This window comes from Patiria miniata, unplaced genomic scaffold (assembly GCF_015706575.1).
Source record: "Patiria miniata isolate m_02_andy unplaced genomic scaffold, ASM1570657v1 HiC_scaffold_5, whole genome shotgun sequence".
Taxonomy (NCBI): domain Eukaryota; kingdom Metazoa; phylum Echinodermata; class Asteroidea; order Valvatida; family Asterinidae; genus Patiria; species Patiria miniata.
In genome coordinates, this window is record NW_024037072.1 from 34,774,727 (window position 1) to 34,792,343 (window position 17,617).

The 17,617-nt window shown below is 40.0% G+C and overlaps 1 protein-coding gene across 1 annotated transcript; it reads right to left on the bottom strand.

Moving 5' to 3' along the window:
- Positions 1-345: 345 nt before the first annotated feature.
- LOC119741763 (kelch-like protein 28) lies at positions 346-14,494 on the bottom strand. The gene is made up of 5 exons (XM_038217649.1): positions 14,069-14,494; positions 12,292-12,809; positions 3,391-3,834; positions 2,298-2,506; positions 346-580 (listed from the first exon to the last, which is right to left on the bottom strand). Exons 1-5 carry the CDS (start codon positions 14,462-14,464, stop codon positions 417-419), a joined length of 1,731 nt encoding a protein of 576 aa, XP_038073577.1. The 5' UTR covers positions 14,465-14,494; the 3' UTR covers positions 346-416.
- Positions 14,495-17,617: the final 3,123 nt, after the last annotated feature.

The window sequence follows — 17,617 nt, forward strand, 5'->3', positions numbered from 1 at the left end:
CCCACTGGGAACCAGACATACGGGCACTACAACCCCCCCCCCCCCCCCCATCCCCCCTATGGGGAGTGTGGCCTAGTGGTTACGGTTCGTGACTCATGATCGGGGGTTCGAATCCAGCTGCTGGTCATGCGTTGTGTCCTTGTGCAAGCCACTTCACCCCCACTTGCCTCTCTCCACCCAGGAGTACGGTACTAGCTGGGGAGTAACCTGCAATGGACTAGCATCCCGTCCAGGTGGAATAGAAATATTCTCAGTCGTTTCATGCTACTGAAACCGGAGATGAACGCTGGCCTAATGGGCCCCATTGGCTTATGTCAGACAGTCAGACGTTAGGTTTTTTCACACCCCCCCCCCCCCCCCCCACCACAGGCTGCTTAATGTCATGTAGTACTGCTGATAACCTGCCATCAGACATGTCAGAGAGCAGCGAAGGCAAAGTTACATCGGCAGTTGGTCATGCTACGCACTGTGCTCCATGTATCACTGTAAGGGTCGTATCTTTCCATCAGGTCAAGGTAGGTCGAGCCCGAGTGACCACCAGCAGCGTAGAGCATACCATCTAATACTGCTACACCCAGACCTGCGGTTGAAAGAGAACACGAGGCAAGCTTGAAAATGACTGTTCCACTGTACTACCGTAATTACGGGCTCGTAGGAAACAACACAAACTGGGACAGAAAGAGCGCCACCTGGAGGCACTCAGGTGCAAGGTGGTGATTTGTTTTTCACTGGACATTAAAGATTACGACCCCCAAGGACAATTTTCTTGTCACTTTTACCAGAGAAAACTTAATCAATTTTTTTACAAATATTCCCCTCCTCCCAAACCAAACCCTTAAAATGGTTGCCAATCTCTGGGCCCAGGTCTAAATGTAGCCCTCCACGTCTATGCGAACTAGTAGTTGATTTGTGATACGCCTACGCACCAATAACAGCGTGCGAAAGCCTCTATTCAAAACGCTGGTCAAAACATCATCGTGGTGAACTTCTCATTCCTTGCTCTTCAATTTCATTGAGCCAACCAGAGTACATGTAGTCTGACCATCATGCATTCGAGCGAAGTGAGACGAACTACATGTACTCTGGTTATCCATAGTCCTCGCCTAAACTTTTCCCATGTTGTACCGGTAGTTGTAAAATACCGCAAAGTTTAGCTCCTCTATTACCAAATATGCAACAGTGCCAATCACTCGCGTTGCTAGTGTCACTACACTCAAACCTGCATGCTGTTTAAATGTGTACAATAAATTTCAAAATGTCAAATTTCTAATGGATGTTGGCTGGTTTTGCCTACCTCCGTTCAAATAGACCATTTGCATTAGGGGTGTCTCAAAGGCATTCTTTGTTGTTTTATTTAGTTGCAATTCACAATTAGTAACACAAGGATTATTAATTAAAAATGCCTATCCTAGCAACACACAACCATTGCTCTCTACATGTACATGTAACTCTGCCTTGACGCATATGGTCTATTATAGTAGTAGTAACATTTATTTCAATGATGTCATTCATTACAATTATGTACAAACATGTATACATTAGAAAAAAGTCACTAGTATAATATTTGATAGATATGTACACAGTGATTAATTATCAAGTGTGAAATTAAATGACAACATTTAGGTATAAGGTTAAGCAGAACGCTTTTGTGCCCTTACCTACGGACAAACATACGACCAAAGGACAAACAAAACAATACGTGAGACAGACAGGACAAGCGTGAGACAAGGCCTAAATATAGGTTTTCCTGGACAATTTCGGAAAATGTGCGTTTGAATTTGTAAAACATAAATTCAATTTGGCGGTGATTTTGAGAACGACGTACATCCTGGTTTCATTTTCACAATAACTAGCATTTGATTTCATTTTGCATCATTCAAATGAATGAATGTGCATAACGTTTCATTTAAGGGATTACAAATACGTGATTAGGTTTTCGGTTTGATGTAGGCCTATGCGTTGCCGATTATTACGAATGTGCAATCCAATTCGCAGAAATTCGATTGTCTATTGTGACACAGGCTGAATTTAACATTCTTTTTCATTTGTTACAATTTAAATTCGCATTTTCTGCATTCAATTTAAATAAATTATACAGGCCTATACATGATACAACTTTGATTCATTAATTAATGATTCATTAATTAATCAATGTATGCCTTATTGATCATTAATGTGTTTGTTCTTATATACACAAAGACCTATTAAATCAGAGGGTAGTCAAATCAACACCTCAGGATCAGTTATATTGCACCTCTCGCCCTCAAGCCATGACGTATTTGTACACTATCACTGACCTGTCCTGGTTGTGTTCATGGACGCCACCGTCGTCCACGTTCCTTGCGTAGGGTTGTACTGTTCCACACTGCTCAAATGCCGCTCCCCGTTGTGCCCTCCTACCACGTAGATGAAGCCATGGATCACCCCAACGCCAAAGTTGATTCGTTTGTCGGCCATGGGGGCCACCATCTCCCATTTGTCGGAGTCTGGGTCGTACCGCTCAACGCTGCAAAAGAGGACAGAAAAATAACCCATTAGGCCAAAAATCCATGTTTCCGTCACGCATTAAGCATAGTGCGTACTGTGTGATGCTTAAAAAGCAAAGCGTATACGTCCATGTATCCGTATTACGCACTGCGCTATCGGTACTGTATTAAGGGAATAAATGTGTGCTCATCAGGAGGTTTTAATCACACTGTTTAAGACCACTTGGAGTCTGGGTGCTTGGAGTCTGGGTGCTTGGAGTCTGGGTGCTTGGAGTCTGGGTGCTTGGAGTCTGGGTGCTGATAATTACCCGAGCCAAAAATCAGGGTAATTATCAGCACCCAGACTCCAAGCGGTCTTAAACAGAGTGATTAATACCGACCAAGCACGTATTTATTCCCATTTATAAATACCTTTTCGGTCAAATGTTTTTAAACTTTTCGGTGACAAAACCCGATCGTGTTCAACAAGTTAACTTCATGTTTTTCAAAACACCCCTCTAGCTAAATAATGGAGTGTCCAGCTGGCGAGTAAGATGTAAACAACTCCTTTTATGGAGATTGATGCGCGCGTACTGCGCGATGTCGTGCAGAATGCACCTGGGACGTTGCGTTGTGAAGTTAGGACTATAAAATTCTGACTCACTGGTACTATTGCGCATGCCTACATGAGGATTGTGAACAATCAACCAATAAAACGGTAAGAGGCACTGGATTTTTAGGAATCCAAATTTCATGTGACACTGGAAAAGTGTTTAAGACCAGCCAGCCATGTCTTTATCATCCGTTTAAGACCGGCCACGTGACGGGCTCTCGACCAACAGGAATGGGTAAACTGTATTAGGTATTTATGAATATCCATTAAAATCGTATACGCTTCCTCAAAGAGCATACTTTAAAAACCTACCTATTAAGATAGTTGGGTCCGTATCCTCCTATGGCATACAGTTTCCCATCCACCACCGCTGCGTTGAAGATACTCCTACTCTTGATCATGGGTGCCACATTCTTCCACTGGTTGGTCTTGGGATCGTAGCACTCCACGCTGCGTAGGTACAACTGTCCCGTGTATCCCCCCAGCGCGTAGACCTTCCCGCTCAGGATGGCGATGCCGTGATTGCTTCTGCTCGTCTGCATTTCGGCAACTTTCGTCCATGTGTTTGTGGCAGGGGTCCAGCACTCGGTACCGTTATCATGACGGCGGTTCATGGAGCCGTTGCGAAGCTCAGACACTATCCCGCCGGTCATGTATAGTGTTTGCTGGACAACCACGGCTGCGCATTCCTGCCGCCGGCAGCTGAGTGGTGCCACCTCAGACCAGGTGTCAGTGTTCAGATTGTAGACCTCAACACTGTATATGGAATACCACAAATATTTAAGAAATGGTTAAAGACTTCCTACTAGTGACCAAAATGAACAGTGTACATGAAACACAAATGCAAAACGGGTCACTCTATACATTTAGGGTCCAAAGTGTTCCAGTCCCTAATACATATACATGTACCTTGGTACTTTGTAATTTGCCAATAAGAATGCTGCAAAAGATTTTCTATTTGTTGTGTGCCGGTAGGTAGTTAGCTTTTCATTACCACTCTTGGAGGATGAAGTGCATTCAGAATTATAAACTAGAAAGCCTGCTAGGGTGAGACTCCAACCCACAACCTCCAGGTGTATTACCGGTACTTGAGACATTATTACTTAGTACTACTGGACTTCCGAGCTCACAAAGATCAATTGGTAGCTTTTAAAACATTTGATGGTTTCATAACATGGTTTCAAAAAATGTACCTAGGGTTGATTCGACTACATGTATGGTCATAATTTATTTAGCTATTAAAACTAGTTCATAATACAACCGCAAAATTGTGGATTTCAACACTTTGTTTTGCGGTACCGGTAGTACATGTACATGTACGTCTGCAATGAAATCAGGACTGTACTATCCAATTACTATTTTATTACATGTGGCTTAACCCTCCTTCTGTTTAAACAGTCTCAGACGGGCGAAAATTCCATCCACTTCCCCTGCTATGCATTTTTAATACACAGGCTAGTCACAAACAGTCAGATCACGTATCAAGCAAGCACTCTGACTAGTCAAATTCAGTCAACAGACAAAAGCAGGCAACTAATGGCACAGCTGTCTTATCAATGACCTACAGTCAAAGCATAACTGTATCAAGTTACATGTACATAAACAGTCATAGCCAGTCAACGACTGAAAGGACAACTTGGCACAGAATCTATGTTTACATACCGGCTGACCGGTAGGAAGGTTAATGCCCAAAAATTTATTATTTAAAAGTACAAAGAATTGCCTTTGTTTTCAGCACAGATTTAAATTTGCCCCAAAATGTAATTAGTTACTTACAAAATGTACATGTACGTACATTCCAATACTGTTTTATACTGTACCAGTACAACAAATTTTATTCTGCATATATACATGTACATGTAGCTAAGTATATGTACATCTTCATGTAGTAAATGTATCAATTTGAGCTTCCATGTACCGGTACATGTAATCGGCTAAAGACGTCAGAAACTCAGAATATTTACCATTTCTGAAACAGATGGAGACACATTTGTAGGCCTATAGATACCGGTATCTGTACATACATTTATGTATGTAGAGTAGTTAAGCTTTCATTAGTATGCAAACATGTTTTTGCACTCATGAATGAATATTTACATGTAAACCCTCTTTTCTATTAAAGGTAACGGAAAGATTTCCATATACAAAGTTCACTAATTTTCCTCTGTATTGACTAACAAGCCCCCAGATAGCAATTTCATGTCATCAAAGTCAATTTGAGCAGTGAGAAAATACAAGCATTTTCTTAGAAAACACTTAGAATTTTTCAGTCCAATCTCATAGGGTTTGTACACAGGGTGTTGAGTGAACTTCGTATATGGAAATCTTTCCAAGGTAACATGTACTGTACAACATTTGCAAACCTCAAAAAACAAAACTACATTTACCAAATCATTATGCAATACACAATGTACCGGTACCTTACTTGACTGTGTAAGTGAATAATAGTCTCAAGCATCCTGTGAAATCATAGCACCTGGTGTGCTGTCATTTTCAAGAAAAGGGGAAGTTTATATCAATTTCCAATGATGGTCGGCCGACCATCATTGGAAAAAAGTTTTTTCAAATACTGCCCCCAATTTACCAAATTTAGTTAATCCACATTTTGTTTGCAATCAGTTACACATCCGTGAATGGGTGCAAGCCAGCTAGTCTAGTTCTCTGACCTGACAATTCCCCAAAGTCTATAAATTCCTCTGTTTCGTCTGAAGTAGGGTCAGGGAACCAGATTACAAGAACAGCATTTTTTTTCTTGGTTTTTCCAGCATCTATGAACACAAAACTTTGAAACAGGTCAGTGTACATGTAATAATATCTGCTATGAAATACTAATCCCAAAATACATCCATTTCTGAAAATCACAGCAAACGCAAATGTTGTACCGGTATATTACCTTTAAAACAAATTCTACCCATAGGCTATGATGATGTCCGTGTGCCAAATATAACTTGCAAAGTTGTGTCAATATTATTGCCAACGGTTCTGCATTAGAGTTGTTTTATTTACACAAGATTGATGCTATGAAACTCTCTAGCCCAAACATGCTGCTGGGAAACATTTTACTTGTGAAAAAAAATAAATAAATAACAAATTCCTTACTCATAAATCTAAGGCAGCAATGGCGTATGAGACAAAGGACCCTGATTTAAAGGGAAAATACAACATTTGCAAACATCGAAAAATAAAACTACCAAGTTGTTACAAAATACCTTACTAGGATGTTGGTAAATGACAGTCTAAAGCATCCTGTAAAATAAGGGCACCTGGTGTCAAGTCATTTTCAAGAAAAATTGTACTTTTTTACACATTTCCAACGGTGGAAAACCTAACTGTTTTTCAACTACTGATCCAAATTTACCGGGTTTTTTTTTTCAGTCCTAATTTTGTTTGCTATTGGTTGCACATGAACGGGTGCAGGCCAGCTAGACTGGTTCCCTTACCTTACAATTTTCTGACATTTTTGATCCATTTCATCTTTAGTGGAGTCAGGGAACCAGACTACTTGAACATTTTTGTTTTTCTTGGTTAAATTCCAACATTTTCGAACACAAAACTTCAAACATATCAGTGTAACAATATTTGATCTATTATACTAACCCCCCAAATAGTTCATTTCTGAAAATTACAGCGAAAGCCAATAGACTGAAAGCCAATAGACATTCCCTTTAAACTGAAAATTTAATATCACACCAATAAATACAATTTGAAAAAGGTGTGCAAAAAAAATTAAAAATATGGGGACACAATAAGTACATGTTCATAAATTTACAAAGTAATCTCTGCAAAGATTGTTCGTTGATCACTTATGAATGATCACTTCCCTTCCGAGTCTTTCTAAATTATGAAAAAATCCTCTGAATAACATGACTCTCCTAACAGTATACATTTACATAATATGAGAATATGGACCTGGCAAAAAAATGGAAAATTTATGAAATTTTCCAAACTGCAAGCATCACAGCCTCAAATTTGGCATGTTTGGTAGGCCTATCAAATGAAAGGGGAAAACAAGACCCTTGATTTGAGTGATGTGGTAGTGAGATGGAGTATGGTTAAGTAGATTTTTTTTGGTAAAAAAAAACAAGATTTTGTGGCTAAAATTCTGGAATTTAGGTAGCAATTTTGGCACCTTGTTTTGACATGCAAAATGCAAGTCTGGGTTTTTGTTTTAAGGAAGAGAGAAAGGTTCATATATTATGCTAAAAGAGTTATTTTGTTTGATTTTCAGTTTCTTAAATGTTTTATATTGTATCAAAGATGGGTTTGTGAGTTAACTTAAATTAGTTACCAAAATATATCCCTCAAGATATTTTGTGAATAATTTGAAATGTTGGCATATGACTTACACTTTAATGATGTAAAGGTACTACAAAGATGTCCCCCCCCCCATCAGTGCAGTGTGTGGACATTTTCAAATGCAAGATATGTAAATTTTTGTGTTGTCCTTTTCTTGTAATGTGAGTAACGTGAGTTACTGATGAAAAACATATTGCCAAACCAACATCATTTATCTTGTTGGCATTTTAAAAAAATAGTTAAGTCACCTAATTTCAAGGGATCTTCTGTGAGAAAAATCCACCCTCAGTGCTTTGACTTTATAGACTAACAATATAGAGTTGACAGAAGACCCCCTCCAAATGTAACGTGAGTTATCATGGAATTGCCCACATGTGTATATTTACTTACAGTCAAGCTTTCCATACGTCACCATCACCACGAACTGCACGCGGGCGTATTTACAGAACCGTGATATTTTGGGATTCATGAACTAACATCCTCTACAGTGCAGCACTTTTAGAGCGCACCCGTGCATTTTCGGTTTCACAAACTGACACTGATCTTAATTTTTGCCAATTGAAACACTTTTTATTTAAAAAATTTGTATAATCACACAAGTACACGGATCTATAGATTAAATTCATGTCAAACCTTTCAAAATGTTTTTCTCCGTTCTGTATTGCCGCATCATACTTCGGTGTCAGTTTGTTAAAAAAGAAAATATACGGGGTGCGCTCTAAGAGTGCCGCACTGTAGAGGATGTCAGTTCGTGAAACCCAAAATATCCCGGTTCTGTAAATACGCGCGCGTGCAGCGCACTCACGCGTGAGTGTCACGTGGTGACGGTGACAAATTGATATTGCACATGTACATGCATGTATGTGAATATGTAACATGTCCAAAAATAAATGTTCATCCTGCAAGCAGGGCATTGGAGTGAAAATTGATTTTGTTACCAAAATAAAATTTCAATCAATTAATGTAAGTTTAATTCTCAATTTACGTTCTTGGCTTTCGCTTGGCTCTTTCTCAAAATAACAAACCAGGCGCAAGATTGCTGTGGATATTTTATTTACATGTACTTGTGCTCGGTCCAAGCAGTGCCACGGTGAACATGTTTTTTTGAGGGTATATTTTTATAGCTCTGCATATCAAATTATTACGACCTCTGAAAAAGTCCCTGCACAGGGAATTGTTCGATCTTCATGATTAATTAATGCGTGACTCCAAGCGTTCAGCGAACCATTAGCGCCTGCCGTACTCCCATGACTGTAAATAATTCCTTTTATTGCCCTCCTTGAAAACACAATTGCTAAATTGCCGTGACTGCTATTTTTAGCCGGTTATTTGTGGCAGAGATGCCTTTGGCGGACAAGGCTATTAGCAGTATATGGCGGCATTCACTGCCGAGGGTATTTGCATGCTTTGGCTTTCGGCTCTGCAGATACTGAATAATAACACGGGGTGTGGCACCTCTCTGACAAGCTTACATGAGCAGTGTAAAAATGATTTTGTACCAAGGCGTGGTTTCGCTACCAGTTTAGTTGTCCTTCTCGGGCAGGGTCTAAAATTAGGTTTTGGGTGTCAAGAGGATTTGTTTAATATATTTTTTTAAAAAGTTTAAACGATTGTAATTTTTTTTAAAGAATGAAAAAAATATGCAATGCAACTGAAATTCTATTCTTCAGGAAGTTGAGTTAAAATCTGGGCTGGGGAAGCTTTCCGCCCCCCCCCCCCCAATCTCCCATAGAACAACATGTTCATGGTGGTTCAATTTTTAGTTCACTTACACTTAGCCTTGAAGTGTTAATTTTCAAAAAAAACCTATATACAATGTATGGGTACAGCACTGTATAATGTACATTCTACATAAAAGAAATATTACTGACAAAAATATATGAAACAGCAAGAAAAATATGGAAACGTGTGGTTTTCCGGAAATGGAGTTTTGTAATTTGTTTCATAATTTCAGGTACATGTACTTACATGTAAATACATGTGCACAGTTTAACATGTTTAAGGCAGAGTACAATGTACATACAGTAGCTTTATCGTCAATCGTCCTGTAAATTTTGATTCCTCTTTAACCCTCCTGCTATTTAAACAGCCACAGACAAACAGCATTTTCATCCACTTCCCCTGCTATACTTTTAACACAGACTAGTCACCAGGAGTCAGATGATATGTCAAGCAAGCACTGTGACTAGTCAAACTCAGTCAACGGACCACGAACAGACAAAGCAGGTAACTTGTGGGCACAGCTGGCTAAATCAATTACCGGCAACTACGGTCAAAGCAAAGTTGTATCAAGTTACATGAGGCCGTCATCAATCCTGCTTTATGTGGGCTGGGAATTCTCAACTGTTGAAAACAGTCACTTGATTGATTTTGACTGAAAGGACAACTTGCCACAGAATATATGTTTGCATAACAATTAATGTACTTTTGTATGGCGATATTATTATTATTATTTTTATTTATTCGGCCAAGATTTGCAACAAACATATGCAGAGAATATATGACAATGTAACTCTACAGGAGACAAGAGCACACGTATAAAGAAGTCATGAAACAATACAAACAAGTGTAAACAAAAGCAAGGAGGTATGAATAAAGGCAGCCTACCGGTACCATCACATTTGGATAGTAGAAAAACAGTCAATAGTCATGCCTACAGTAAACCATTGGGGTGGCTGGGAATCAATGTTTAAAGGGAATGAACATCATTGGCTTTTGCTTTAATTTCCAGAAATGAACTATTTGAGGGATAAGTATAATAAATAAAATTATTGTTGCACTGACATGTTTGAAGTTTTGTGTTCGAAAATGCTGGAAAAGCCAAGAAAAACAAAAATGTTCAAGTGGTCTGGTTCCCTGGCTCCACTGAAAAGTAGGGATCAATTTATAGATGCAGGAAAATTGTACGGTACTGGAACCAGTCTAGCTGGCCTGCCCCCATTCATGAACATGCAACCAATAGCAAACAAAATTTGGACTGAAAAAAAAAATGGTAAATTTGGAGCAGCCTTTGAAAAATAGTCAGGTTTTTCCAACGGTGGTCGGCCGACCACCGTTGGAAATGTAAACAGAAATACCATTTACTTGAAAATGACTTCACACCAGGTGCCATAATTTTACAGGGTACTTGAGACTGTCATTTACCAACATCCTGTAAGAGCCTTTGTAAAAACTTGGTAGTTTTATTTTTTGATGCTTGCAAATGTTGTATTCTCCCTTTAACCTCCCTTCACTTTAATCAGATGATTTTAAACTGTTTACCATACATGAAATATGTACATATCTCAATAAACAAATATGGAAATGCTTCACCTTGTACTCATTTTATGCAGAAACTCATGAGTGCACGCCACTACATGTTAATGGAAGAATTTGACAATCTGCAGGAGAGATGTTGTGACAGCTACATGTCAAAACAGAAATGTGCCACTTTGTTTTGTCTTTAGAACAGTTTTTGTGTCTAAAATGTCACCATTTGGGCATCCTTACATGACCAAGATAATCCACAGAAAAAAAAAATTAAACTGATGAAAATTCACTGAAGATGATCTATGTGACCAGCAAAACAGCGTTCGGGCAAATTTTCCATGAGAAAGTGGACACAGCTGAAAATGGAAAATTTATGAAATGTCACATTCACAGCCTCAAATGTGGTATCGTTAATTAACCCTAACGTCCTAGCCATTACTTTGGGATATAGAACCAAGTACTACAGAGTACTGTATGAGTGTTGTGCCGGTACATGTACATGTATGCGTAAGGTACATTGTATTTAAATTTTTTGCCATGTCCTTTTCTTGTAATCTGAGAACATGTGGACCGATGAAAAAGTTATTGCCAAACCAACAGACGTTTAGGCCCTATATTGTTGGCCTTTTTTTGTAGTTTTGTCACTTCCATGTACTTTCAAATTCAAGGGATATTCTATGAGAAAAATCCACCCTAAATGCTTTGAATTTATAGAGTAACAGCGCAGATTTGACAGAAGACCCCCTCTTAAGTTAATGTAAGGCGAGTTACCAATGGAATTGCCCTTTTGAAAAGCTGGGTTTTTTTTCATGCATGGCAAGTTTCTCACAATACACAGTGGCAATATAAATACACAACTTTTTTTTCTTTATCAATCTGAACTGACCTATACCCTGGCCATTTGTTGTCATATCAATGGCATCTTTCTAAATTTAGACTCAAGTGTCAACAATGTTTGGCTGGGAAAAGAAAAACCTGCACTGCTGCTCCCATCGGAGTGGCAGCGTCTACTGATAAAACAGGACAGAAAAACAACAGATGATAGTAAACTAGAGCTCTACACTGGTTCAATTCAATAACATACTGCACTGCACAGAAAAATTATGTAGTACATTAGTACGTTAGTCAACTCTCAATGTTATGTTTATTTTACAGAAGAATTCAAAGTGCTTTCTGCACAGTTCAAGAACTGTAGGCCTATCATTGGAGTTCTTGTACTTGCACAAAGGCAAACCTTGAATACTCTAATTTAGCTATTATATTCGCTGGCAAATATGTCCCAAAACTTACTTTTGGAAATTGCCACAAAAATTATTTTAGGGGTCTTTTTTTTATTCAAGTTTTATCCCATTGCTGGCAAATATGTCCCAAAACTTACTTTTGGAAACTGCCACAAAAATTATTTTAGGGGTCTTTTTTTTATTCAAGTTTTATCCCAAAAAACAGTTCCTTTTGTAAATGGCTGTTTTTCTAGTATTAATACAAAAGTTATTCACTTTTGAAAGAGACACGGACTGAAAAAGTCGGCCCATAGTTATTGAATTATTACTCTACGTGCTCTTCAACAAATTGATGTTTTTCTCTCAATAGATTTTCAACTTGTATGTTTTATTACGACAACCAAAAACCCTGCTTTTTTCTTTTTTGTAAACTACTAGGTAGACTTACCTATCTAGCGTAGCAAACAGCCCATTCTTGCCTCCCATTGCACACAGTAGTCCCTTCTCCCCTCTGGACTTGACTCGCGAGCCCATCTTCCGAGCCACGTGCAACCTCTCCTCAGGCCTAAGGTGGTACCTCAGTGCCCTGTTGACCTGCTCCTGACACGAGGGATTGTCTCTGATGAAGGGGTTGGCCTCGTACAGCCCGGTCAGAGTCTTTAAGGTCAAGAGCGGCAGTCGGACACAGTGTAAGAGTTTGCCCATGTAGCAGCTCCGCTTGTTGGGGTCGTAGCGGACCCAGCTGTCCAGGGCGTTGAAGACTGCCTCCTCGGAGCCGATCATCAGATCGTCCTGGCTCAGGATGCTGGCCAGGTCACCGTGATCCAACTGCAGGAACTCCTCGCTGGTGCTGAGCTCCTCAAAGTGCCGGGCGATGAAGCACTGCGCGGTGCGGTGGAGCTCGGTGCAGGCGTGGGTGTCGGCGAAGCACGAGATGCCAATGCAATTTGTGGCGTGAAGGTGGGCCTGCAATAAGCACGTTGTGAAAAATTCATCCATTGTTCATTGGAACTTGAATACGGGAAAACTCTTCTGATTTTGTGATTTCCAAATCGTCTATACATGTAATATACATATAGTGTCAGAAAAACCATGTCCTACTTTTGAGTGAAAAATAACTCTGTTGTTTACCAATGGAATTTTATGGAGCGAGTTTCATCAGCTTTGTGCAAGAGGGTGCGATTTAAACGACATACGAAAAAGTTCAGTTTTCGAATCTGCCACTTTCGACTTTGCATCTTTACAAGCACTTGAGACGGTAGCAGGAGGCGCTTGCTAAGGATGAAAGCTTCTGACGGAATGCAGGATCACCCCTGGTGTAATTGCACACCCCCTCAATCATTTGGCGCAACACACGATCGAGGGGGTGTGCAATGACATCAGGGATGATCCTGCATTCCTTCAGAAGCTTTCGGCCCCCGCACACACCTTCCGCCACTGTCTCCAGCGCTGTATCAACATTCTGAAAGTGAATATTTTTTCTGTAGGAAGATTCGTCTTCAAACAAATTTACCAAAATGTGGCTTACACATGTGTTTTGCATTTTGTGGTGTATGGTACAAGGCCAGACAAGTGCACAAACGATGCAAAAGAAGATCAGGCCAACTTAACTCACTCTTTAACCAGCAAATTTCTCCTAAACTGTTACTGGGTAAAAGAAAACTTCCTCAGTATTTCACCAACCAAGTTTGAAGACTCAATGCAATTTTTAAAGGAGACTTTTCTTCGATATTTGGCAGTGGCTTGCACAAGAGAGGGAAGTCAAGTGATTTAAAAATGAGGCTAAAGACTAGACTTCTACATGTCCATCCATGGTCCAACTATTTGACAAGACTGACTTCTTCATATGTGTCACGATTCATTGTCAATAGTCTGGTACCTGACTAAGGAGAAATATATGTAGAAATAATGACCTAGCACCCGATATCCTAGATATTTCTTTTGGCACAGTCAGCTGACAGTTGATTGATGCAGCACTGAAACGGTGTTGGACTGGTTGTTTCATGTGCCAGTTTATTTTCTTGTGTTGCAGGTTTTCAGTACCTCAAGTTTTGGGACTCTCCTACACAGTATTGCGAGTCCCAAATTTTTGGACTAGTACAAGGCCATGAATGAACGGTAAAAGAGTGTTTTCCTGTAAACCGCTAGTTAAAGCATGGAGCTATAAACACAGCTCCAAGGTTAAAGAAACTAAAAAGAGATGCTTAACTGATGATTTTTATTACCTCAAGAAAGTCACAGCATATCTTGATGACAGGTTTGAGTTGTAGCAGACTGGCAGCCGATAGTAAGGTCTGGACATTGGCATGGGTCACGTGAACCTTCCCCGTGTAGGCAAACTCCACCAGCGTTTGGAGGGCTGTCTCGTCCACAGACTTCAGCTCGATCTCTTCCTTTTCCCTCTCGCACAGGGAGCCAGTGAACATGGCCCGGAAGTACTGGCTGCAGCTGGCCAGCACGGCACGGTGGGCAGGCACTTTACACATGCCTACCTTCAGGACCACATCGCAGAGCTCGCCCTGCTTACGGAGCTGGTTCAGAGACTGGAGAATCTGGGTGGCGTGCAGAGGCATTTCCGTCAGTCCGTTGTCGGGACCCTCTCCAGAATGAATGTTGTCCATATTGCGGTGATCAGTTCAAAGTACCGGAACCTGTCGAGCAAATATGGAGCAAATTTGGGATCAAAATTACAACATCTGATTATGTTATTGCAATGCGTACATGCAACTTTGAAGAGACCATACTGAATAAATGCTTTTTTTGCAAAGTAAAAAACTATGAAAAGCAAATCCTCCATTTTACATTCACCAGAGGAATTTTGCAGGAAAGAATGTAGTTTCCAGACGCCACTTCTTTGGTTGTCATGGCTGTGTACAAAGTCAATGCTATATGCTATGGAGAGTTGAACTTGAAAGCACTTTCAAAGTATTTTCCAACAAAATTGGAAATGTTTTTCAGTCCCAGATTCATGTCTTTTCAACATTTTGCAATTAGGCTACTGACAGATGATCATGATGTAATTTGAGTAACTAGGACTCTACGAATCGCCTTTTTTAACATTTGACATGATCGACCATGTCCAAATCAAATGTTAAAAAAGTTACTCGGACTAATCATGATGTATGATGAAAAAAAGTGGCGTCAGGATGCAACATTCTTTCCCTATAAGTATAAACATCTATCGCCAGATCGCTAGCTAGTAGTAGAAAATCGCTATTGTCAATCATGCATGAAAGAAGATGCGGAAATGTGCAATGAAAATGATCATGATGATCATGAAGTGATGAACATGATGAACAAACTCAACAATTAGTCACTGACATGACAATCACCTAAAAGTCACTCAGCTGACGTAAAAAGTGAAATTCCGAAAATTATTTGTGAAATTCGATGTTCCATTTCGCAAATTCCATCACACGACAGTCCAAAAACTACCGGTACGTCAATCCGTCCCCCGACAACTCGACAACAAGCGTCTTCCGCTACTTGTTGGGAAATCATCTGCGCTGCTGATGCTGCGGTCTAGCGAATAGGAAAAAACAAACAAAATACCAAAAATGCTACAAGTGCGGTTCCCAGACGAAACCCATAATAATCATCATTCAATCTGTCGGGGACCCTATTTCTTAAAGTTGTTTAAGTCGGTTTTTTTTCTTTCGTTTCTTCACTTGTTGTTTCATGGTTTGGATTATATGCTTGGATTAATTTTCTCAGAGACCTCCCCACTACTTCAGACATACATGTACAGCATACTTGATGCAGCAAATGATCCTTTCACTTTAAAGCACTTTGAATCCAAAGCCAACGATGAATGAAAAACCCGACTAAAACAAGTTTATTACCCAGCAAGTGAAGAGTGGATCACGAGAGGGCGCTCGTTCGAGCCCTTGGACTACATGGGTGCACCCTGTATTAAAATTCCCATAGACAGCAACGATAATGCCCACTATACAATTCTTTTAAAAATACTCAGAACTCTCACAGGTGATCAGAATCTACAGAAATAAGATGATGAACATGTCATCTTTCATTTTCTTTTCAATTGTGGGTGGGTTGACAATTGACTTTTTGAGATATTCTCACCCAAAATAGAACACCCCTTAAACGAATGACGTTTCCCAAACTGGAAAAGTATAGCCATTTTGAAAAAGAATAAATAGCGCCACTTTCGGGCCCGATTGTATCCAAAATGCTCAGAATTGGAAGCCCCAAGTCCAGGCCAGAGGTTCAGTGCCACGTGTCTTCAATTCCCCAATTCCATGGCTCTCATAACTCTCTAATATAGAATATTTTGAGGGTATAACTTTTATTCATGAGCTCAGCGGATGGATTTTGGCCTATGTGCACCCATACGGCTCTGCCCAATTGGAACATTGTTGAACATTAATTTTTTGAACATTTCTGTCTTTGAAGTTATCAAATAACCAGTGAACAGCAGAAGAAACAGGGGAAAAGACAAAACGTAGCGGTACCTCATCTGGATCCGCTACTGTTTAGCTCAAATTGCTGTCATTTTTGGCTTATAGCCACTTGAAGAACAATAAGATTGGTGAATTATATTTACTGCCAAACAAGGTCACTCAGAATGAAAAAGAAATAATCGAGCGCAAAACACGCGCTAAAAAGTTTGGAAGGTCAAGGTTTCGAGGTCCGCGAATGTATAATTCCCGTGAGTAGATCATAAAATAAACGAAAATGTTCAAAATATTAACAATGAGCGCGCACTTTACATTGTGGCATATTTTTTTTTGCATGTGCAATCTGTGACCATGTGACAAGTTAAACTTGAACCATAGGGGGCCGGGTTGAAATTTGCATTTGAATTTGATATAATAGTTGGAAATAACATGAATCTAGCTTTATCGTGATATGTAAAAAAAAAAAAAATATGCCTGTTGCATATTTCCGACTAAACCCCATCAAGGTCCTCAACGATACCTTGTCCATTGCGACAGGGGCATGTCACTGTCTCTTCTGAATAATACAAAACCACATGCCAGGGCCGGTGTCATATGAACATCTGACTCGTATGAAAATCGGACCCTTTTTGTCTTTTATTGGTTAAACCCTCTCATGTGACCGGTCCCTCTCCTAATTATCTATGCGTGAGCATGCGCAATACCACCAATGAGTCCGTATTTCCTAAATTCATGCTACACCGGCGGGCACAGGAAAGGTTGGAGGCCCAAATTAACCGTTAAAAAAGGCCTGATTTATATAAGGAAATAAAATGTGCTTTGGAGGGTTGGTTAAACGCTGTGTTTAAAGACTGGTTGGAGTCTGGAATGCTGATAATAATTACCCAAGGCGAAGCTTGAGACTTGTTCTATTTGTCAAATAAATGAATTGGTAAATCAGAAGGATCAGCAGTTCACTAAAGATACCTAAAATTCACGTTCTGGGATAAGGCCTATAAATTATGTAGTAACTCAGGGTAGTATTTTGGGGTGTAGCCTTCAAGGGGAGGCCTTAAAGGCGTAGGCTAGGCCCGATAGGCTCGGCCCGCTCCCAGCTGCCAAAAGCTACCACAACTGCCTCCTTTTTACCCCAACTAACGTCACTAGCTCGCTGGGATAAACGTGTACCATTATAAAGTTGTCAAGAATAACATCGAGGCAGGGACGACGTCGAGGACATGTTAGATCATTGTGCTAATATCATTAGAGCTTGGTGGTTTATTTGAACAATTTGTAATAAAAAGCCGTATCCTCTCTGAGTGATCCCCGTTTGCCGTTTCCCAGGTGTGTACATCATGCTAATAATGTTGCTAGCAG